This window comes from Pelobates fuscus, chromosome 5 (genome assembly GCF_036172605.1).
Source record: "Pelobates fuscus isolate aPelFus1 chromosome 5, aPelFus1.pri, whole genome shotgun sequence".
Lineage (NCBI taxonomy): Eukaryota > Metazoa > Chordata > Amphibia > Anura > Pelobatidae > Pelobates > Pelobates fuscus.
Window position 1 is genome coordinate 154,576,472 of NC_086321.1, and position 22,935 is coordinate 154,599,406.

The 22,935-nt window shown below is 41.1% G+C and overlaps 1 protein-coding gene across 3 annotated transcripts; it reads left to right on the plus strand.

The window, feature by feature from the left end:
* Positions 1 to 875: 875 nt before the first annotated feature.
* EIF4ENIF1 (eukaryotic translation initiation factor 4E nuclear import factor 1) lies at positions 876 to 14,459 on the plus strand. Of its 3 annotated transcripts, none has more exons than XM_063454546.1 (20): positions 876 to 1,068; positions 2,528 to 2,568; positions 2,676 to 2,787; positions 3,121 to 3,194; positions 3,482 to 3,609; positions 4,019 to 4,311; positions 4,455 to 4,653; positions 6,335 to 6,495; positions 7,178 to 7,313; positions 7,921 to 8,097; positions 8,181 to 8,413; positions 8,809 to 8,877; positions 9,012 to 9,189; positions 9,267 to 9,349; positions 9,669 to 9,793; positions 9,871 to 9,958; positions 10,646 to 10,775; positions 11,718 to 12,050; positions 12,252 to 12,416; positions 13,735 to 14,459. In XM_063454546.1, the coding sequence occupies exons 3-20, from the start codon at positions 2,698 to 2,700 to the stop codon at positions 13,938 to 13,940; spliced, it is 2,868 nt and encodes a 955-aa protein (XP_063310616.1). In that variant the 5' UTR covers positions 876 to 1,068; positions 2,528 to 2,568; positions 2,676 to 2,697; the 3' UTR covers positions 13,941 to 14,459. The 3 variants fall into 3 exon arrangements, with proteins under 3 accessions (XP_063310616.1, XP_063310618.1, XP_063310617.1); XM_063454547.1 differs by lacking the exon at positions 876 to 1,068 and adding an exon at positions 1,155 to 1,177; XM_063454548.1 differs by lacking the exon at positions 2,528 to 2,568 and having other exon boundaries at positions 876 to 1,064.
* Positions 14,460 to 22,935: the final 8,476 nt, after the last annotated feature.

The following is a 22,935-nucleotide window of genomic DNA, read 5'->3' on the forward strand; positions in this document are numbered from 1 at the left end:
ATGCTCTCCTCGGCTGTTCCCACTTCCTATAACCTCCGATCCAGTACCAGCACTTTATTTAGTCTACCTCAATACAAAAAGAAAGCGGCCCGATCCTCCTTTTCCTACAGTGTGCTGCAATTATGGAACAACCTCCCGCACACTTTAAAATCTTCCATACTTGAAAACGAGAGAAATCTCAATGTATCTTTCCTGGTAAAATATTTTATAAATAAATATTGAAGAGGTAACTGGGGGGTCTTGGGCTTCCTTGCTATTCAATATAAACCCCTCAATTACAGCCCAGTTGGATGAGAGGTTCAGAGGGTCAACAATCCAAAATTCTCAGTTTGTCTGTCAAAAATAAAAGGAAATTAAGTTCAGATGTAGACAAAATAATTTTTTTTTTTTTAACTAAATGAGGAAAACTAATTCACAGGAGTATTCACTAAAGTTTGAATAGAACGCAACTTGAATTAAAAATGTTTACTTTATAATAGCCAAATTGAAAACAAAACATATTTAATTTCCTGACAATTTTCAACCTCTACTGAGCAGATTCCATTATGTAAATGATGTGATTAAACTATATATATTTTTTATTATTATTAACGTTTATTATTTTTTAATGTAATGAAAAAAACAGAGAAAATGACAGCTTATTTTAGACTGATAACCATTATTCCAGTAATGTACTGTCACTGTAGTTGAACTGGACTACATTTCCCGTGATCCTCAGCTGCACACTAACAAAGGCTGGCCATCTGCCGCTGGCTATAATTGGTCTCTGTACACTGAGCGCGCTTGTAGTACAGCATTCGGAGTCACGTGACACTTGTCGCCGGCCAGCAGCGGGTTAATATAAGAGACTGCACCGCTCCTCGACGCCACCTAGTGACGTAGAACGCCTGGGGTCCTTTTGACGTAGTTGTCCTACGCTGCCTGTTTCGGTCGGCGATCTGGTTGGAGGTATCGGCTTGACTCGGAGTGACTGTGAATCAGAGGAAGCGGCGGCCCCGGAGCTCCCGGTGGGCCGAAGGAAGCCCGGGGCTTGGCTGGAGGAGAGGTAGCCGCTGGGCCGGCCGGTACGTGCTGCTCGTTGTGGACGTGCGCGGCGTGATATGCGTCAGGCGGCGTGTGTACGCGGCGGGGGGTATTAGAGGGAGGGGAGACCCGGAGGACGCGGGGGTGTGCTCAGGTGAGAGTGGGGGGGCTCGGTGCTGTGGGCAGGTGTTTGTCCAATGTAAGGTAAGCGGGCAGGGCCATGCCCTCAATACCCAATACCCGGAACCAGCAGGACCCCCTCACCCCCATAGAGCAGCCCTGCTCCTGCCTGGGTCCGGGGAAGGCAGTGGGTCATGCCAGCCGGGGTTAGCCGGGCTCTTTGTGTGTTACCGGTATTGTTCTGTGTGTGGCTAGTGCCTAGCTCCATGGTTCCTGGGTAACTCCAGGGCTGAGCTCCGTGGGCTCTTGGACCCCATGGTAACTCCAGGGCTGAGCGCCGTGGGCTCTTGGACCCCATGGTAACTCCAGGGCTGAGCGCCGTGGGCTCTTGGACCCCATGGTAACTCCAGGGCTGAGCGCCGTGGGCTCTTGGACCCCATGGTAACTCCAGGGCTGAGCGCCGTGGGCTCTTGGACCCCATGGTAACTCCAGGGCTGAGCGCCGTGGGCTCTTGGACCCCATGGTAACTCCAGGGCTGAGCGCCGTGGGCTCTTGGACCCCATGGTAACTCCAGGGCTGAGCGCCGTGGGCTCTTGGACCCCATGGTAACTCCAGGGCTGAGCGCCGTGGGCTCTTGGACCCCATGGTAACTCCAGGGCTGAGCGCCGTGGGCTCTTGGACCCCATGGTAACTCCAGGGCTGAGCGCCGTGGGCTCTTGGACCCCATGGTAACTCCAGGGCTGAGCGCCGTGGGCTCTTGGACCCCATGGTAACTCCAGGGCTGAGCGCCGTGGGCTCTTGGACCCCATGGTAACTCCAGGGCTGAGCGCCGTGGGCTCTTGGACCCCATGGTAACTCCAGGGCTGAGCGCCGTGGGCTCTTGGACCCCATGGTAACTCCAGGGCTGAGCGCCGTGGGCTCTTGGACCCCATGGTAACTCCAGGGCTGAGCGCCGTGGGCTCTTGGACCCCATGGTAACTCCAGGGCTGAGCGCCGTGGGCTCTTGGACCCCATGGTAACTCCAGGGCTGAGCGCCGTGGGCTCTTGGACCCCATGGTAACTCCAGGGCTGAGCGCCGTGGGCTCTTGGACCCCATGGTAACTCCAGGGCTGAGCGCCGTGGGCTCTTGGACCCCATGGTAACTCCAGGGCTGAGCGCCGTGGGCTCTTGGACCCCATGGTAACTCCACCAGCAACTAAACAGGTCTCTGCTCTGTTTAGAGTGTACTGTATAAGTTTACATTTATTTATAGCAGACTTAAAAGTACATCACGTTTATGTGATTGTATTGGGTCTTCTTGCATTAAGTCTGTCAGAGGAATGGAAAAGTAAGATTGAAATGTACTTATTTACTTGTTTATTTTTTTTGCATTGCACTAATGAAGATAAAGGGAAAAGAACATTGATTAGCAATATAGTGATTAAGGTGAGAAATTGCTCAATATACCGTTGCAACTTATGTAAGAGAGGCCGGTATCAGCTGTGTTGCAGTGTTTTTTTTTTAAAGCTACAGCTATTCTACTTTGTTTACAGGAGCGTATTGGTTACTCTCAGCATGGATAATAAGGAAGAAACTGACAGCAAAAACCATTTTAGTGATCCCAAAAAGGCCCCCCGAGACAGATCTCTGCATCATTATTCTAAGGCAAGTAAACCAAGCATTGCTTTGAAAAACTTGGATTGCCTGACTGAAGTAGCTCTCACAGGTTTTGGGCATTCTCCCCCATCTCGCCTAGGAGTTTTGTACTTCTGTTTAATATTCACTCACGAAATGTTTAGTTTTAAATTTGAAACTTGCTTTGAATTGACAATCATTCTCTCCTTGCTGAATAAAGCTGTTAATTTCTGTCATTTCTCCTAATCTAACTATCTGAAATAATTCATTATTTTTTTCACTCATATCTTGACTTTAACTGTTACCACACTGTAGTGTAAGCAGAGATCCAATGTCAGTCATTTAATTTTTATTTGTATTCAGGAGGAGCTCTTGGATATTAAAGAACACCCACATTCAAGACAGCGACCATCTTGTTTGCTGGATAAATATGACAGGTATGGCCTGTATTGCAACTGTCAATGTAAACAATCACAAAACATTTTTGTAGTTCTATCATAGAGAAGGACTGGCCAAAAAGTTAATCCTTGGATGTTGTTGTAGAACTAAAACTTCCATAATCTGCTAGCATGTAACATCCAAGGGTCAACTTGGCCAGCCCTGCTCAATGCCATATTCCTGGAAAAGCATAAAGTGGCTCTTCGTATTACACCGTGGCGATGTACAAAACCTTTTTATTTTGTATTGCTATTCCCATCTGACTTGCCTTCTGTTGCTGACACAGTGATGGTGTTTGGGACCCTGAAAAGTGGCATGCATCCCTTTACCCAACCTCTGGACGCAGCTCTCCCATAGAGGCTTTGAAAAAGGAGTCTGATTCAGAGAGGACCTCTCTAAAACGAAGGATTGCAGGTTAGTAGACTTTATTTAATTACATTGGCTATAATGCTGTACCATTGTCTTGTAACCAGTAGGCACATTTATAGCCAATAGATTTAAAATCTCTTTTGAGAAAAGGCCGTTTAACCCCTTAAGGACACATGACATGTGTGACATGTCATGATTCCCTTTTATTCCAGAAGTTTGGTCCTTAAGGGGTTAAGTTGATCCCCTTTTCTGCATCATTTAATTGTCCCATATTTTACCCAATGTGCTCTTCTTGATTTTTGACTATTATGTTTGTAGCCTGATTGTAGAAATACAAGATCTTGACATGCTTCCTGGTTTTCCATTTCTAGCAGTGTTCTTTGGACTGCTTCTCCCCCCCCCTCCCACCACCAATATAACATTGTAATCTGTAGACCTTATTAATTCCTTACAGATCCCAGGGAACGTGTGAAGGAAGATGACTTGGATGTGGTCCTTAGCCCGCAGAGGCGTAGCTTTGGGGGTGGATGCCATGTCACAGCTGCTGTCAACTCACGCCAAGCTGGTAGTACACTGGACAACAAGGAAAATGAAAGCTTGCGTCTCATGGGTGGCCGTAGAATTGGTAGTGGAAGGTTAATGTCTGGTAGAGGTTTTGACCGTGATATACGAGGGGGAGAAAAAGACATGAGAGAACCTCGTGAGAATCGAGAGCGAGAAAAGGAATATAAAGAAAAGAGATTCAGGGTGAGGTCACCTGGGCTTTTGTGAACTGCAGGCTAATAAACTTTGTGTCTTTGCAGCTAGTTACTGGTAAAGGCCGACCTTTTCTCCTTGGTTTACATGTCTCTAGTTTTTAATATTTTGTACTCTTCTGTTAAACACCACAGAGGGAATTTGGTGATGGCAAACGTATATTTGGTGAGCGACGGAGAAATGATTCTTACACAGAGGAGGAACCAGAATGGTTCTCTGGGGGACCCACTAGCCAGTCTGAGACCATTGAACTTACTGGTTTTGATGAGAAAATCCTAGAGGAAGACCAGAAGGGAAGGAAGCGGACTCGTAGACGCACATTTCACAAAGAAGGCATGTAAAATGGTTGGAATGCTTAAAAACAACCTCATTTTCTATTTATTTTTTGATTGCATTTTCAGCTTAACCCTTGTTTAACCCCATGATTCCCTTTTATTCCAGAGGTTTGGTCCTTATGGGGTTAAAATGTTAACACTGTGGCTGTTGAGAACACTCTTCCTTTCCAAGAACATGCAGAGTCTTTTGGAAAATGTTAAAACCTAACCAATATAAAATTGTGGTTTCCAAGAAGGATAATATACCTCAAGCATGTTAATGCTTAATAATCACTTAATGTGAACCTATCATTACATCTTCACTTGAAAAGGACAATCCAGGGTCCAACATGGCCTCCCCTCTTCCATTAATTCTTAATGTTTGTATGCTTTGCAGAATTCGGCCTTACACTCTGTCTCCATTCTAGCATGCTTTCTTCTTGCTAATTACCTTACATCAGTACATGATGTTACAGTTCACTTTTTAACTCTCCTCTTAATGGCTCATCCACAGCACAATTAAGCATTGAGATTAATTTACAACCAATCACTTTGTTAAATGAACCCTCTGAATACTTTGGCTCTGGCTGCCCAATGTCTGTTGTGTTTTTCTAAAAATATAATTTATTGTGACCATAATATTCACGAATATTATCACGCATGTTACATATTTAGGTATAACATAAGTATACAATATGGCAGTGGTTTAACGCAATTACAGACTGCTATATTGACATGTATGCAGTTTTCAACAAGATTTACAACAGGACACTTTACTTTGAAATAAACTTAACAAAGAACACCGCAGCAAAGCTTAACCCCTTAAGGACCAAACTTCTGAAATAAAAGGGAATCATGACATGTCACACGTCATGTGTCCTTAAGGGGTTAAAGCAATAAAAGCTTGTCTGACAGTCAAATCTCACTAAATTAACTAATTTGCTGCTGGTTGCAATTCTCATAGGCAAGATATCCTTTTATATTGCAATTTTACAAATACAATATCTCATTCCAGATCATTTAGCATTCCTATGTCCATCCAATAAGAATAATTCTAACTAACTAGATTTTACGTTTGCAGAATTTTAACTTTCCTAATTTAAGACTTACTATTTCCAAATTACATAAGCTAATATATCTGGATAATTGCCTGGTATTCTATTTTTAAAGTAAAAAGTAATGTAGAGTTCATTGGTCCACCTGCAGGAATGGAATTACGAATTCTATATATTAACGAATCATGACTTGATGTTGGAATCACCAGCTTTATATTTGGCCTTTTAGTAAAATCTATTAATTTAAATTACCGTATTTGTCGCTCCAAAAGTGAGGGCTAACGTCTGTGCGTCTTATGGAGCGAATGTGAAGCTTTACTTGTCCTGTAGCGTGGGCCGGCTTCACAGTGCGCACCGTGGTACTGGAACTTCAATTTCAGGTTCCGGTTTCCGGCGGGACTGAAAGGAAGTGTGCACACTTCCTTTCAGTCCTGCCGGAAACCGGAACCTGATGTGTCTGTCTGTTTTCAGTACGCCAGGCACAGACTCTTTTCTCACTGCATCATCTGTGATGATCCTGCTTGTGGTGGTGGTGGTTTTTTTTTTTTTTAATTCCCCTCCCCCTCTTTCCCCATAAAAGCCAAAATGTTAATACACAGAATAATTCTCTCCTATTCTATTCTATTCTATTCTATTCTATTCTAGGATTGGAATGCAATGGAACAGTACTGGAAGAAGAGACTGCTCTACCTCCTGAACATACAACTGACCAGGAAGTGCCTCAAGAGCCAACTCTAACAGGCCCAAGGGATTTTGACTTTGATGAATTCTTTAACCTGGATAAAACTGTGCCAGGCCTGGCCTCGGTGAGTTCTCCTGGGAACGTGTGCACCATGGAAGCATCAACTCTGCTTATCTTGTAAAACTGTGCGGAAACAAGTCTTTAATTGTGGCATTACACAGACCTGATTAGTGACCCAAATGATGCTTCCATGGTATATCACTTGGAATACTGGGGATTTTGAACACTTGGGTTTTGTGCACACATGTGGTGGTTTCACTGGCTTGCGGGTATGCATGAAATTTATGGTGTTATACCTGGCTTGATATTTCACAAACTACTTGCAATCTTCATAGTAGTCAGACTTATGTGTTATCAATATTTGGCTATTGATATTGAAATGCCGAAAAAAGGCCTTGTTGCAAAAAATGTACTCTTTCAAAGGTCCATCTATTTTTATTGGAAATGGTTTTGTTTATTTTGGTCAGTGTGTTTTTAGAGGCTGCCAGATTGCTGGTTCTGCTGTTGTCGTAGGCAGTTTTCGCAGTTTGTTTTTTTTGTTTTTTTGTTTCTTGTATTGGTTGTTGTTGTTTTTGGGGTTGTGACACATGTTCAGTAAGACTTATTACTCTGGAACCAGATATGACGCACCCACAGAGCAGCCACATCTCTTGCAAGTAAGTGTCTCTAAAACCCCGCTCAAGCTTTCCCTGCTCTCTCGAAATGTGCATCTTTGATTCTATATTTCTCCTGTCTCGACCCATTAGATGATTGAGGATGTACTTGGAGAAGGATCAGTGTCGGCCAGCAGATTCAGCAGGTGGTTTTCTAATCACAGTCATTCAGGGAGTCGTTCCAGTAGTCTGAGATCAACGCCTCACGAGGAGCTGGAGAGGCTAGCAGGTACATCTACGAGTGTGTGTGTGTAGGGATGGGTTGGAATAAACTCTCCTTTGCAGGTAACTGTATCTGTCAAAATTGGCCCAAGTAGAGCGACGGCATTGTGCACTGGTCCTATCCAATCTTGAACTGATCGAAGTGGGAAGTTCTCAACTAGAGGTTCTAGGGGATATTTTGTAGCTTATTTAGAAGGCAGGATGAGACTTTTGGGAATAGATTAAGGGGACACTCAAAGAATCACAACCACTACAACACAATGTAACGGTGCTGGGGGACCTAGATTAACCGCTTAAGTCTGACTGCTTATTTGGGGTTTTCCTGCTGCTCTTGGCAGCTTCCTCAGGACAAAGCTCACTGCACTGAACTAGCGAGGGGCACGGCTTGGTTCATTGGCTGACTGCAGTCAGCATATAGCGTTGCAAAAGCTTTCAGGCTACTAAGGAAAAGGTAACTGACAAGAACAGGAGTGACTACATACAATTTAGATGGCATTCCTGACACCATAACCACTACAGTGTGTGCGTATATAATTTCTAACAGGTGAATGATTGTTTAAAAAGGGAGGTTGGAGAGATAAATGCTACATTCACATGCATTCTTCTCTTCGCAGGCTTGGAACCAATACTTTCATCCCATGGACAGAGCTCTGGGAATTATTTTGCTCCCATCCAGTTTGAAGACCATACTGACAAAGTGGATATCTTGGAGATGTTGCATAAAGCCAAAGTAGACTTAAAACCATTACTGTCCAGTCTAACTGCAAATAAAGAAAAGCTGAGAGAGAGCAGTAAGTCGTGGGTGGGATGCAAGCTTTTATAGATCTGTAAAATGTGCTCAACATGGTTTAACTGTTACATATAACTTTTCCAGCACATTCAGGGGTGGTTTTGTCTGTGGAAGAGGTTGAAGCTGGGCTCAAGGGGTTAAAAGTAGAACAAGAAGGAAAGATTGCAACACCATTCATGGCTGAGCACTTAGAGGAGGCCCTGACTGCTATGGCTGGACCAAGGAAACATCGATTGGATGGAGACATGTCTGCCTTCAATAAACTTGTAAGCAGCATGAAGGCAAGTGGGACTTTGCCTTCCCAACCCAAGGTCAATGTAAGTAGATACCAGCTGTCTGTGCATTCCTGTACCTGTTAGATGTGCCGGTAGTCCTTACCAGTACACTTATTGTTCAAGCAAGATCTGCTAATTCGGTATGGCTTTTGTAAGCATTGACCTGTAGCTTTTTGGTTAGTACTTGGTCTGTTTCCGCTTGCTGTGGTCTCTGCTTTTGTGTTTTTGATGGTGAGAATGTTATGTCCATCTCTGAAAGATTAGTGGCTTAGTAAGTAGTCCTAGCAGCCCTGCATGCAGTTTTGTGTTCTACTGTGACATATCATGCCTGGTTTATAGCTCTATTCACTAATAAATGGCTGGCACTGGGATGTGGGTGTCACATTTTGGCAAAGTGTCTTTGATTTGGTAACCTAACTAGTGATCTAATCTTCTAGCGAAATCTTGATGCTCACTTGATGTCCTCATCTGTTACGGGGAACTCTCTTCAACGTAACATTTTGCAGGTACAAACTTATTATTTTTTGAAATTTTTTTTTGGAATGTGTGGATGGCGGTTCTCTAGATTGCTTTTAGGGTTTAATATGCTGATATCACTGGTGTTCATGTTTCTTATTAACTTTCAAATCCTTCATTTTAGGAGCTTCTTGGTCCCCCCATATCTGACCCATCCTCCAATGTGATGAACAACCTGATGGGCTCTCTAGATGCTACAGCCTCTCTGAGACACAGATCACCGTCTCCTCAAATGCCTCAAGTGTTTCCCCCACGTGCCTCCTCTGCAGACTACCTTAGAAACAGGATACCCTCTCCATTGGGTTAGTGTCTGCATAGCTTGCAGGTTTAGTATTTATTTTTAATATGCTTATACTTAAATTCATTCTGTTCTGTATAGGTTTTGCCACAGGACCTCAGCACCTACTCGGTGAGCAGTTCCCAACAGGTGTGCCCAAGTCTGACAGCCCTGTGATGGCACAGGTAAGGGTTTTATTTTATTTTTTTATCTGGATGGTGTGTATTAATGGGACTCTTCAATTTCTGTCTTTCTTTGTGTTTTTGGCTTGGCTTAGACAAGGTGACTTTGTGTATGTTGTGTTTACAGCCTGTAAGGCACCATAACTACAGCTTAATACATTGATTATGGTGCAAAGATGTCTTTTGTTTGGCCTTAACTTTATTGATGTCTTGCAGATTTTCATAAGATCTAACGTAGTTTGTTTAGTTCCATGTTAATGTCCTAGTGTATAGACTAATTGAACTCAAGCATTTCTTTGATCTGTCATTTGTCCTCTTTTAGGTAAACCCACTAGCACTGCAGCAGCCCTCTTTGGAGGGCTTACTACCACATGATCTTGCAAACTACTATCAGCCAGTTTATGGCAAAATGCAGATGGACAAAGGCAGAGATGGCTTCCGTAGCCGGTAAGTAAAACATTAAGAGGTGCTGTTTTGTGAGTTAACGTTTATGTGCTGTTAATCTTGTGTTTTTACATTTTTAGACCTCCACAGAGGATGAATAAATCCCCAGTGCCCAACTTACGAGGAAAACAAATATCACCAGGGCCAGGTGGCCCAGTCACTAGTATGGTACGTAATCTATTTTTTTTTTTTTTTCTTCAGATTGTAACTGCTAGCACATGCACAGTGCAGGTAAAGGATCGATCTCTTAATGGAGCATTGAAAGCACCAGAACTACTATGGCATGCTGGGTGTCACTCCATTACAGTCAATAGGGAGACAGAAGTGATGTCTGAGAAGCCCAGCAGCGCAGGGCTTGACTCGGGTGATCTTTATAGAAGCCCCTAAGCAGGAGCATGTGGGGAGCAGCATCCAGCAGATAAACAGGGCTCTAAGTAAACATCTGCCACTGTACTGAAGGCCTTGGATACATAGTGGGTTTTGTTTTTAGACTTAATTAAATCGTAAACTAATGAGACGGCAGATCAGAACCATTTGGCCCATCTAGTCTGCCTAATTGTCAAAATACTTATAATTAGTCCCTGGGTCCCCCCACCTGTCTCGTCTTTCCTCTAAGCAATAAATGTTACGATCCTTTAACATTTCCTTGCAAGTCTTATCCTGCAATCCATGAACCAGTTTAGTAGCCCTTCTCTGAACTCTATCCAAAGTTGGTTTCAATGTTCCTTGTATGGCGAGTATATTAAGAACATAAACTTCACTCCCGTCATGAGATTCCCGGTGTTAATCCCCTTTAACTTATTGAATTGCGGTTTACATGGTTTGTCCTTTTTTTTTTTTTTTTTTTTTATATAGCTGTCTCCGTCTTTCACGCCTACCTCAGTAATCCGTAAGATGTATGAAAGCAAAGAGAAGAGCAAAGATGAAACATCTAGCGGAAAGCATGGCAACCGTGGAAAGGAAGATAATCTAGGGCTCCATGAGGGTAATAGAACTTTATTTCTAAATGCATTTATGGGGAGAATGTATCAAAGCTGGAACAAAGGCAAACCTGAATGTTCTCAGTCCTGCTCCTTCCATTGCGTTTAATGGGAGCATTATGCATAATTGCTACATGAAACTGCAAATTAATGGAACCTTTACCACTTTGTCCTATGAACTTGATTAGTAAGTTCATTCATAAATTAAGCTACTTAAGGCTATACAGGCTCACTCTGGAAACTGATGGGCCATGATGAAATAACCAAACTTGTATGTGGTACACACAACATGCATGATCAATGCCAGAGCTGGGACTGGACATTGCAACGATATATGCAAGTTAATGGACATTAAATGAATAGGGTGGACAGGCTGAGATACTTAAATTGTAACCTAAAAGAGGAAAGCTATAGTGCATGGAGGTCATGTAACCCCCTTGTGAACACAAAACCATCTCTAGTGTCAATACATTTTATTTTTGTCTGTGCTCTGTAAGTAATATGTGAGTGGTTCTTATTTTAATGTTTATATAGATGTCACACTTAATGTACATTTTTTTTGTTCTGGAAATGTGTTCACTTGAAATGTTCTTTAAATGTGGTCATGTCACCTGCTCTCACTGCTCTTTAAATATAAGGTGTGGAGTGCAGATGAAGCCATGGTTTTCCCTGGACCTGTACTGACCTAATATTGCAGATGACTGAATAGTCTGCCTGCCCTAGTTAAAATTTGCAAACTAAAATTGCTTGCCAAAACCATGTACATACAATTCTGAGATATGGGAGCAACCCTTAAAATGGTGTATAAACAGGTTTGTTAATGAGGGAGTTAACTGAAAGATGTCTTAACTTTTTAACACAACCTGCTTTTGGATATCTTTGAATGTATAACTGTTAATTTAGATACTTTAAAACGCTTGTTAATTTAAAACTGTTCCTTTTAACAGATGGGGCTTTAACTAGTCCAATATTCGAGAACTCTATCCAAGACTCCTCCCCCATGGTGGGTGCAAAATTTCCAACAACTTCACACTCTGCAGGCAACCCACCTCATTCCCAGCAGAACCGTTTCACCAAAGACCAGGATTACCGTCCAAAAACTACAGGAAGGAGGACACCCACTGTGGCATCCCCTGTGCCTGGTTCATCTTTTATGCGTCCCCTTCACCAGATGCCCGTTGTACCAGTTGTCAGGCCATCCCACCAGTTGTACCCTGGATTAGTTCAGAGGATGCTAGCTCAAGGTGTTCCTCCGCAACACCTTTCTCTTTTACAAGCAGGTATGATTATTGCAATGTGAGATCTTTAACATGAGGTTAGACACCATTCTAATTGCTAGCTTAGGGCCTCTGCAATAGTGGCCCTTAATTGAAGGCCAAAACTGTGTGGATTCAGAGTTATAGCTATTCAAAATGTTTGTCTTGTCATGAAGCTGAAATTGGGCTATATGTGGCAAATGTTATACATTTTCTTTTTATTAGGACTTCTTCCTCCTGGAGTGGACTTAACTTCCTTGCACGCTCTTCCCCCATCAGTGCTTGGACAACCTTTCTACCCCCTTCCAGCTGCAGGACACCCTCTTCTGAACCAACGGCCATCAAACTCTCTCCAGCCTCAAATGATGCAGCAGCCTCTACAGCACTCTGGTATGGCACACCCACGAGGGTGGTTTGCGTTTTATTTTGTGCATACAGAAAATGTAATCCCACACCTATATACAAAGCCCTGCATATAGGGACACCCAATTTTGCTTGGTAAACTCTTGAGAATAAAAAATACCCCAATGTATGTCCTGGCACGATCTTGCAAAGTTAGTGCAATATAAGACTTTCTGTCTTCAGTTAGTTTTAATTAATTTGGTGTGCCTATTCTGCATTGTAGCAGTTTGACAGTTAAAATTACCCCATAAATGCATTACATTTGTGAAAGACCTAATGGGTTATGTCATGTATGTGGTATATTTGGAGACTTCTTATCTTTCAAAGTTGACAAATATATCTTTTACATGCAGATTGCAATATAGTGGTTTTTTTTTAACAAACTCTACTGTGCTACTGTAATAAAATAAACACTAAATTGGTCTAAACTATATCTTCTGACTACACGATGACCACCTTTTTGTTAGTGACCTCTCCTCCCCCGTTTGACGTCAGCTGAGCCGAATGTGCGGCAAGTGTCACGTGTACATTCAAAAGTGTCCATAGGAAAGCATTTCTCAATGCTTTCCTATGGATGCTCTGCGCGATGGAGGCATAATATGTCTCAAACGTCGCAGATGTGCCTCTTGTGGCTGTACAGAACACAGCCACTAGAGGCTGGCTTAACCCCAAATGTAAACCAAGCAGTTTCTCTAAAACTGTTATGTTTGCATCTGAAGGGTTAAAACCTGAGTGACCTGGCACCCAGACCACTTCATTAAGCTGAAGTGGTGTGGGTGACTATAGTGTCCTTTTAAGATTTTACTGTATTTGGGTGGGCTTAGATACTGATTTTTAACACATTAGGGTCAGGAATACTTTTGTTCATGACCTTATAGTATTTCTTTAAGTTCCAGTGGCATGCCATTACTTTTGTTTCCCCTTAAATTAGTAATTAAAATGATCACTTTTTTAACTGGTCTTCAAATACAGAGGTGTACCCACACTTTACTGTACCATCCCTCTCATCGTAAGAACACTTATGAATTATGTTAACCTCTTCCTATGTTACCACAGAAGTGCAGTCCCAGGTCATCTACGGAAACTGTCTCCTAGCTTGTTCTCATTTGTGCAGTTACACTAGGTGCATGAATACACTTGACCTCCCATGTTTTATGCTTTATTTTTCCACCTACATGCACCTCACCCCTCCTTTCTAGCAAGAGGGTTGAGGAATTGTCAGGCTTGCAACATAATGCTTCTGTCTATTTTAACATTGTTCACACCCTTCAAGGCAAAACTAACCTTTGTCCATATATTCTTGCAGGATCCAGTCAAAATTTCGCAGGCATACACGCACAGTCACAAGGATTGTCAAGCCGTCCTGGCCTACACATGATGGAGCAGCGTCCTCAGAGAACTACATCACCAGTTGGATTAGCAAAGTGGTTTGGATCTGATGTCTTGCAGCAGCCACTTCCGTCTATGCCCGCTAAAGTGATCAGTGTGGATGAACTGGAATACAGACAATGAAGCAAATCTGTGCAGACCTACTTCCTGTCACTAGGCTGTGATCTTCAGAGTATGATGGGGCCTTTCCGATACCTAATGCACGTCTGCTCAACTCTTGTGTTTTTTTTTTTGTTTTGTTTTTTTTGTTTTTTTTAGAATTTGGCCTGAACTGTGCAGGGTGTTCTCAAACTGCAGGAAATTGGTATCTCCTTACCTCCATCTGAGTATCACTGCAAACTGTTGGAGGAAACCACGTCTCACTCTGGAAGCCTTTTGAGTAAAAAGGCAAATCTTTATTTTTATTTTTTTTCTAGGATTGTGACAGAACTCTTGCCAATGAACTTTTGTGTACAGACTTGTATAAAGCGGCTTTTTTTTTTTTGTGTATATACTCACAATTAGGTTTAGTTTTGTTTGCGTTTAGCTGTACAGAAGAGAAAGCTGAATCTTGTGCTGTTTGTGCAACTTACCAAGTCTGAGCTCTCCCTTTAATTTGTACATGTTGCTTTACTTTCAATTAAAATGCATACTCCAATAGAGAGAGTCTGGGCTGCTGTATACACATGTTTTTTTGTTAATGTATGTAGAACTTATCACTTCTCAGACAAGAAGATTTTAATATATACAAACGATACTGGTGTAGCCTATGAATTTAAAAGTATCCACCATAGCCAGGATTACGGATTACATGAGAACCAAAACTTTTCATGGGCGCTTATTAGGAAATTATGGCTGGATCGATTTATAGCTCAAACACAGACTTTGTAAAACATTCATATCATTTAAACACCTAACAGTTAATAGACTAGAGAGAAACAATCGTGTGATGTAACTTTCAACTCTGACTTGCAATGTGGCCTCAAGTCCTTAAACTAATCCCAATTATGTGCTAGAATTCACTGTTCAGCTTGGAATGGGAGTTAAAGGAACTTTATTTTTAATGCATCTAGAAAGTGCACTAAAAATGTAGTTTACAGTAGACTAGGAAGAGGGGGTGCAGGGTAGCAAGCAACTGAATAAAGTCCCTAGAAGTCATGTGCCATAGTCTGGTCTCTCGAATCTCCAAACCTGCATATGGCTCATCTAAAAAGTTGATTCTAAAGCTGACAGACTAAATTTTTCAAATTTGGAACTTGTGCGCCATAGCTGCTCAGTCTGCAGGAAATCTGTAAATAGAGCTGCATTTTGAGTGCATTTGATTCTACACTGTATATGGGGCTAACAACTCTCCCTCATACCTATGAACTTTATTATATTTATATAGCGGGACTTACAAACATGTAATTGTAACCAGACAAGTTGGACACAGGGAAACAGGTGTTGAGGGCCCTGCTCAATAAGCTCACATGCTAGAGGGAGCAGGGTAAAGTGACAAAAGGTAAGGGAACTTTAATGTGTGAATTTAACGGACTGCATAAATATCTAGAAACTTTAATAAATGGGTCATCTGCAGCTAGGGTTTTTTATTTTACTGGCAGACCATCTAAGGAAGTACAATCTACTGATTTCATAAACTTCATTTGCAAGTGCCCTAAAGAGATACTGCAGACCCCTAAAGTACTTCAGTTTGGTGATGTGCTATGTGTTTTTTTTTTTTTTTTTTTTCTCCCCTTCATTTTACAAAGTGAATATTTCAAGACCTCCAACCTGGGTATCTGTCAGGCAATTGTTTCTTTTTGCTTTCAGATTTGCTTAGTTAAACTCAAAGCAGGCAATTGCACAGAGAACCTGCCTTGCAAAGACTTCTTATTGAGCTGCATTGTGAAGTCTGCGATTGGATAGCCAGTGTCTACGCTGGGTTAGAAGGGGGAGAGCTTGCAAAGGATTCAGACTATAAATTTGCATGCTTGTAGATCGCCAATGGGAAAGAATGCGTAATTAAATGCATGTTATCACTGTGCATATGTACTAAATGTTGGTTTTGGTTTTCTTTGTGGTGAGGGGGGCCTGGCAGTGGTGTGCTCCTCTAAATAAAAAAGAGGGGGGAAAAACAATGTTGCATTAAAGGAACACTAGTGTCAGGAACATAAACGTATAATCCAGACTGTTGTGTTAAACACAATTGTGTGCCCACCTAAATATAGCAAAATCGTAACTTTATTAGTCTGCAGCTGCTGGCTCTGCCTCTGATCTGCCTGCTTGGCTGGGATCAGATGTTGTGTTCTGAGCCAGCCACAATGCTTTGCCACAGGATTAGCGGAGACTGTCAATAAGGCAGATCAGGGAGAAGACCGCACAAGCCAAACACAGCCCATGCCAATCGGCATCTCCTCATACATTGTATCAATGAGGAAAGATCAGTGTCTATATGCAAAAGGTTGAGACTCTGGCTGTATTGCACACTGTGCAGCACTGCCCTTGGAAGCACCTAGTAGCCATCTGTAGTGGCCAGTAGAGGTATCCCTAGGTTGTTATGTAAACATTGTATTTTCTCTGAAAAGAGTGTTTACTGCAAAAAGCCTGAGGGAAATTATACTTGCCAGAACAAATAAGCTGTAGTTGTTCTGGTGACTATATAGTGTCCCTCTAAATCTGTCTAGCTACAGGCTAAATGAGAAGGCGAGCAAGTCCCAGATTTCCCTTCTAACTATAAACACTGTTTCAATGTCACATTAAACTTAAACTCTGGGCACTATCATAACTTCATTGAAATTAAGTTATGGTGCCAGATTTCTGGCTCACCGTTCTTAGTGGTTGAACAGTTAAACACCAAATGCTGTGATCTAGCACCAGATCTCTGCCCCCCCCCCCCCCATCCTTCGGTTTGCTGAAATGTTTCAAAACTAAAAATTACGGTTGCCGTTGAGCAGTCAACTGACTCAGCCAATCAGTTGCTCCCCACTGACAAAACTGCTTGAAGTGCACCTATTTCAAGTGGTTTTGTGAACGGGAAGCAACTGGCTGAGAGAGACTGCTCTCAGACAATTTAAAAAAAAAAAAAAAAAAAAGATTATATATTCTATCAAATGGAAGGACAGGGTAGAGAACAGTTTAACCCTGAAAGATGAATCAGGGTAAGGAACCTCACTTTAAGTCGTTTTACATATGCAGGTTTTTTTTTTTTATTCCTTCTATTTGTGTGTAAAAAAAAAAAAAAAACCTGCTTTGATGCTGCACCTTGACAATATGTCCCTAACCATGCCAACCTATTCCAGGGGAAACTTATGTATGTACAAAATTAACTATGGAACAGAGTGGAAGGAATCAGAATAAAGGCACATAGTGAGGGAGTATAAGATGAGGGCATCAAAAACCGGTGCATCTTGAAACTGCTTGACTGGTCACAAGCTGACACAAACTATGTGTTGTAATATTTATGGTGCATGGATTCCAAACTATCTTGCAATGTTGTCTTTTACATCCAAGTAATGGATAATACTGATCTGCTTACAGCTTATATGCAAAAGTTAAGTTTGCTCATGTGCAGTATGACTACTTCTAATTCACTAGAAGAGGAGAAAACACAAAATGCAAGTGAAACTGTTTAAGAGTACAAAGTCACTGCAACAAACCCACAAGTGGCTATCTTCTAAATATGAATAATGTCAATCTATGCCACTGCATTTCATCATTACAGTCATTTAGTGTGAAATGATCAGAAAACAGAAAACCGAAAACAAAATCCACACACTATCTGGTGAGCAATAATACAGAATACAAGATAATGAGTAGGCGCTTCCAAGTATTTAACAGATAGTTAAAGAACAGGGTATGATACAGCAGTGTTTCCCAGACACTAAATCAGAATGAAAAATAAGTAAAGAATGTGTATCATAAACCACATAGGGAGGTAAGGCCCCTGAGCCAGGTATAGTAATAAACAATAATAGTAACAAAAAAAAATATATACAACCTGACCACAGGCGAATGGCAGAGTATTATCTATAAAATAAGAATAAAAAATAACAGTGTATACTGTGTATTAAAATTTGGTGAATAATATGAGGATGGACTACCACTCACATTTACCAGAGCCGTACCAGGCTCTGTATAGCAGGCTCAAAGGTGCCAATACTGGCTAGCGAAGCTCCAAGGCAAAAATATGCAGGATTCCGTGGTAAAAAAGAATTTATTTTATGAATAAAAATATCAATATAAAATAACAGACTCCCGGTTATAAGGGGGTGGAACCCAAACAACAAATGTTATAAAATCAAGGTATCCACTTACCCCAAACAAAGTAAACCGTCGGAGTAAGTATAGAGAACAAATAAAATACAATCAAATGATACAAGGTTCAGCAGACGCGTTTCGGCTCGGTGGCCTTCTTCCAGTGCTGATTTTCGGGTCCTCGTGGTTTGTTTAAATGCGCCCGGCATTGTAGATCACCTGTGCGTGCTTTTCTTCCGTATACGTCATTTCCGGTATCGTCAGTTGGAACGCACGGTGGAACGCATGTAGCATTCAGTAGTTTCCGGTCTCGGAAAAATTACATTAAAAAAGAATTGATTATATGTAAGAACAGAAATATATACAAAGACCTAGAGAAGCCTTTATAAAGTGGATAAAGATCCATAAAAATGGATCTTAAACTGTCATCTTTTAAACTCTCATATTAATTAACCACTTTAGTAAGCAGAAGCTTATAATAAAGTATACACATAAGTGGAGTGTAGGAGCCGGCCAAACATAGGCAAAAAGGAATAATGTAAAAAAGGGGGTATACCAAAAAGAGGGAATGAATAATGGAAAAAATATGAAATAAAAATATTTTACAAAAAATGAGAAAACTCAAAATCTAAATTTAAACCCATAGGGAATAAACAGTCCATATCAAAAATCCATTTGCTCTCTATCTTTGCCAGCTCCTTTACATTATTCTCAACCCTCCAATTTTTTACTTTTTTGAAAATAGCCATAAATGATAATACAGATGGATCACTTCTATGTTTTTTGGCGAAGTGTGCTGAAACACTATGTTTCATATACCCCCTCTGGATATTGCCCACGTGTTCCGCAATCCTGGTTTTTAAGGTCCTGGTGGTCATCCCTATGTACTGCAGACCACATGGGCACCAGAGGAGGTATATGACATTGGTAGAGTGACATGTCAGAACCTGGCGGATAGGAAAAGTATGATGATTAGAATGAGAAACAAAAGAGGTGATTTTTTGTTTGTTAAATAAAGTTTTCTTACATGTAACACATGTTTTACAGGGATAGAAACCCGGCTCAATGTTGAAAAAGTTTTTTCTATTATCTTTTTTCTCCTTAATGAAGCTTGTTGTTAAATGTTGTTTTAGATTTCTTGCTCCTCTATAAACAATAACTGGTTTTTCTCCTATAATTTTTCCAAGAGTTGGTTCTGATTTGAGAATGTACCAATATTTGTTAATAATGTGTTTAATCTGTTTGGCATTTTCATTGTAATTTAGGACAATTGGAACATTTGAAAAACCTTCCTTCTTCTTTACATTATCTGTTTTTTTCTTTAGAATTTCCTTTCGTTCTTTTTCTTTAGTTTTACTTATAAAATTGTCTAAGGATTTTTCATCATAATTTTTCTCAACCAATCTGGTTTTTAAAAATTGTGCCTGTTCATCGAATGACTTTGGGTCACTACAATTTCTGTATAGCCGTAGGAATTGGCTGTTAGGCATGTTATGCAGCCATGGGCCGTAATGGCAGCTAGACGTATCTATATATCCATTGACGTCGACCTTCTTAAAGAAGGTCTTGGTCTGAATGGTTTGATTTTCAATATAGATATATAAATCAAGAAAACTAATGCCTACAGTGCTGTGCTCACTGGTAATGTGTATATCTGAGTGATTGCAATTCAAAAAATTAATAAAAAGTCCAAGTGTGTCCACATTTCCTCGCCAAATAAAAAAAATGTCATCGATGTACCTGCGATAGAGAACCAGATTCTCCGCCCAGCGCGCCTCTGAGAGAAAGGAATTCTCCCAATAAGCCATAAAAAGGTTGGCGTAGCTGGGCGCGAATCTGGTTCCCATCGCGGTACCCTTAAGCTGCAAAAAAAAATTTTCATCGAACCAAAAATAATTATTATGGAGAATAAGTTTAATACTCTCCATAACAAATGCAGTCTGTTTATAGAGGAGCAAGAAATCTAAAACAACATTTAACAACAAGCTTCATTAAGGAGAAAAAAGATAATAGAAAAAACTTTTTCAACATTGAGCCGGGTTTCTATCCCTGTAAAACATGTGTTACATGTAAGAAAACTTTAACAAACAAAAAATCACCTCCTTTGTTTCTCATTCTAATCATCATACTTTTCCTATCCGCCAGGTTCTGACATGTCACTCTACCAATGTCATATACCTCCTCTGGTGCCCATGTGGTCTGCAGTACATAGGGATGACCACCAGGACCTTAAAAACCAGGATTGCGGAACACGTGGGCAATATCCAGAGGGGGTATATGAAACATAGTGTTTCAGCACACTTCGCCAAAAAACATAGAAGTGATCCATCTGTATTATCATTTATGGCTATTTTCAAAAAAGTAAAAAATTGGAGGGGTGAGAATAATGTAAAGGAGCTGGCAAAGATAGAGAGCAAATGGATTTTTGATATGGACTGTTTATTCCCTATGGGTTTAAATTTAGATTTTGAGTTTTCTCATTTTTTGTAAAATATTTTTATTTCAGATTTTTTCCATTATTCATTCCCTCTTTTTGGTATACCCCCTTTTTTACATTATTCCTTTTTGCCTATGTTTGGCCGGCTCCTACACTCCACTTATGTGTATACTTTATTATAAGCTTCTGCTTACTAAAGTGGTTAATTAATATGAGAGTTTAAAAGATGACAGTTTAAGATCCATTTTTATGGATCTTTATCCACTTTATAAAGGCTTCTCTAGGTCTTTGTATATATTTCTGTTCTTACATATAATCAATTCTTTTTTAATGTAATTTTTCCGAGACCGGAAACTACTGAATGCTACATGCGTTCCACCGTGCGTTCCAACTGACGATACCGGAAATGACATCATCCGTAATTACCGGAAATGACGTATACGGAAGAAAAGCACGCACAGGTGATCTACAATGCCGGGCGCATTTAAACAAACCACGAGGACCCGAAAATCAGCACTGGAAGAAGGCCACCGAGCCGAAACGCGTCTGCTGAACCTTGTATCATTTGATTGTATTTTATTTGTTCTCTATACTTACTCAGACGGTTTACTTTGTTTGGGGTAAGTGGATACCTTGATTTTATAACATTTGTTGTTTGGGTTCCACCCCCTTATAACCGGGAGTCTGTTATTTTATATTGATATTTTTATTCATAAAATAAATTCTTTTTTACCACGGAATCCTGCATATTTTTGCCTTGGAGCTTCACTAGCCAGTATTGGCACCTTTGAGCCTGCTATACAGAGCCTGGTACGGCTCTGGTAAATGTGAGTGGTAGTCCATCCTCATATTATTCACCAAATTTTAATACACAGTATACACTATGTTATTTTTTTATTCTTATTTTATAGATAATACTCTGCCATTCGCCTGTGGTCAGGTTGTATATATTTTTTTTGTTACTATTATTGTTTATTACTATACCTGGCTCAGGGGCCTTACCTCCCGATCTGGTGAGCAATGCCTTGTTCCCAATTATCTATTTTGCAGGATAGATCCAGTTGTGAATCTGCATTTCTTATAAAGCAATGTGTATTCATTTATGGAGCAGCTTAAAAAACACAAAAAGAGGGCAGATGGTTCTCTTACATTGTCCTGCTGTAGTGATGCACAGAAATGAAAATGCTGGGCCAAAACCGAAAAATCAGGATGCCCTTGACTGAAAAGCAAAAACGACTCTCTCCCATAATTATTAGACTTTTTAATGACTTGAATCTAATATGAAAAACTTCCCTTCTCCCTTTGTGGTCCTCTCTCCCCACTCTAGTGTTCTCCTCCCTGCCTATCCCATCCCATAGTGTTCTATCCTCCCTCTTCCCTGTCCCATAGTGTTTTCTCTCTCCCCCCAAGTGCAGTATTTTTGACTTTTCATGTTATCTTTCATTGTGATATATAAATCATCTGAATTGTTAATGCAATCATGTCTGTTAAACTATGCACTACAAAAAAAATTTCAGCCGAAATTTTGGTGCATCTATGTTGATGTATATCAAATGCCTTCAAAACTCACTTTTTTTTTGTTTAGCATCCCAAGTTCTGCATATTTGAATTTGAGGGATTCTGTTCTTTGCCTGTACCCAGGGCCGGACTGGCCCACCGGGATACCGGGAAATTTCCTGGTGAGCCGCGGCACCTGAGGCTGGGCTGACAGCCCTATTCATCACTGGTTAGGCTCCTGTAATCCCGGCCAGCAATGTGCAAGCTGTGTGGCTGCACAGGGACCCATGGGAGAAGGGGGCTGAGACAGCTCGCACATGGCCGACTGGGATTTAAAATAAAAATATTGCGGCGGGGGTCCCGGTAAATGCAGAATGGAAAGCAGGAAAGCGTCCCTGCTTCCCAAACAACCGGTCTCCAGGAGCTCCAAGGGATGTGGAGGTAAGAAGCAGGTCAGTGTGTGTGTGCCTGGTAGTGAGCAAGCGAGCAAGCTTGTCTGTAGGGAGCATGGGTGTGCAGTGAGCTCTTCTGTAGTAAGCATGTGTGTTAGTGAGCTCTTCTGTAGGGAGCATGTGTGAGTCAATGGGCTTGTCTGTAGGGAGAGTGTGCATGCATCAGTGAGCTTGTCTGTATTGAGCGTGTGTGTGTCATTGAGATTGTCAGTGAGCCTATTTGTGTGCAACAGTAAAATTCTGTGTCTGCATGTGAGTATGCTTTACTGTATAATTTAATTACCCTGAAAGGACTAATATTTTGAATATATATAGATCACACACTACATAGCACAATGACTTATGGGGCTGGCATAGATTTTTTTTTCCAGGGCTGCTTTGTATCCCCAGTCCGGCCCTGCCTGTACCACCTCTCTAGGCAGATGCAATGTATTCATCAATGATAAATCGTAAACAACTGTCCCTTTTATCCATGATTTGATTTACAAAAATTAGTACTACGGCTTAGTGAGAGATGTCA

Coding starts and splice junctions, on each gene's coding strand:
- EIF4ENIF1 (XM_063454546.1), top strand. CDS start 2,698: ATGGATAATAAGGAAGAAACTGACAGCAAAAACCATTTTAGTGATCCC. Junction 8,414..8,808: donor CTTCCCAACCCAAGGTCAAT/GTAAGTAGATAC, acceptor CTAATCTTCTAG/CGAAATCTTGATGCTCACTT. Junction 9,350..9,668: donor ACAGCCCTGTGATGGCACAG/GTAAGGGTTTTA, acceptor GTCCTCTTTTAG/GTAAACCCACTAGCACTGCA.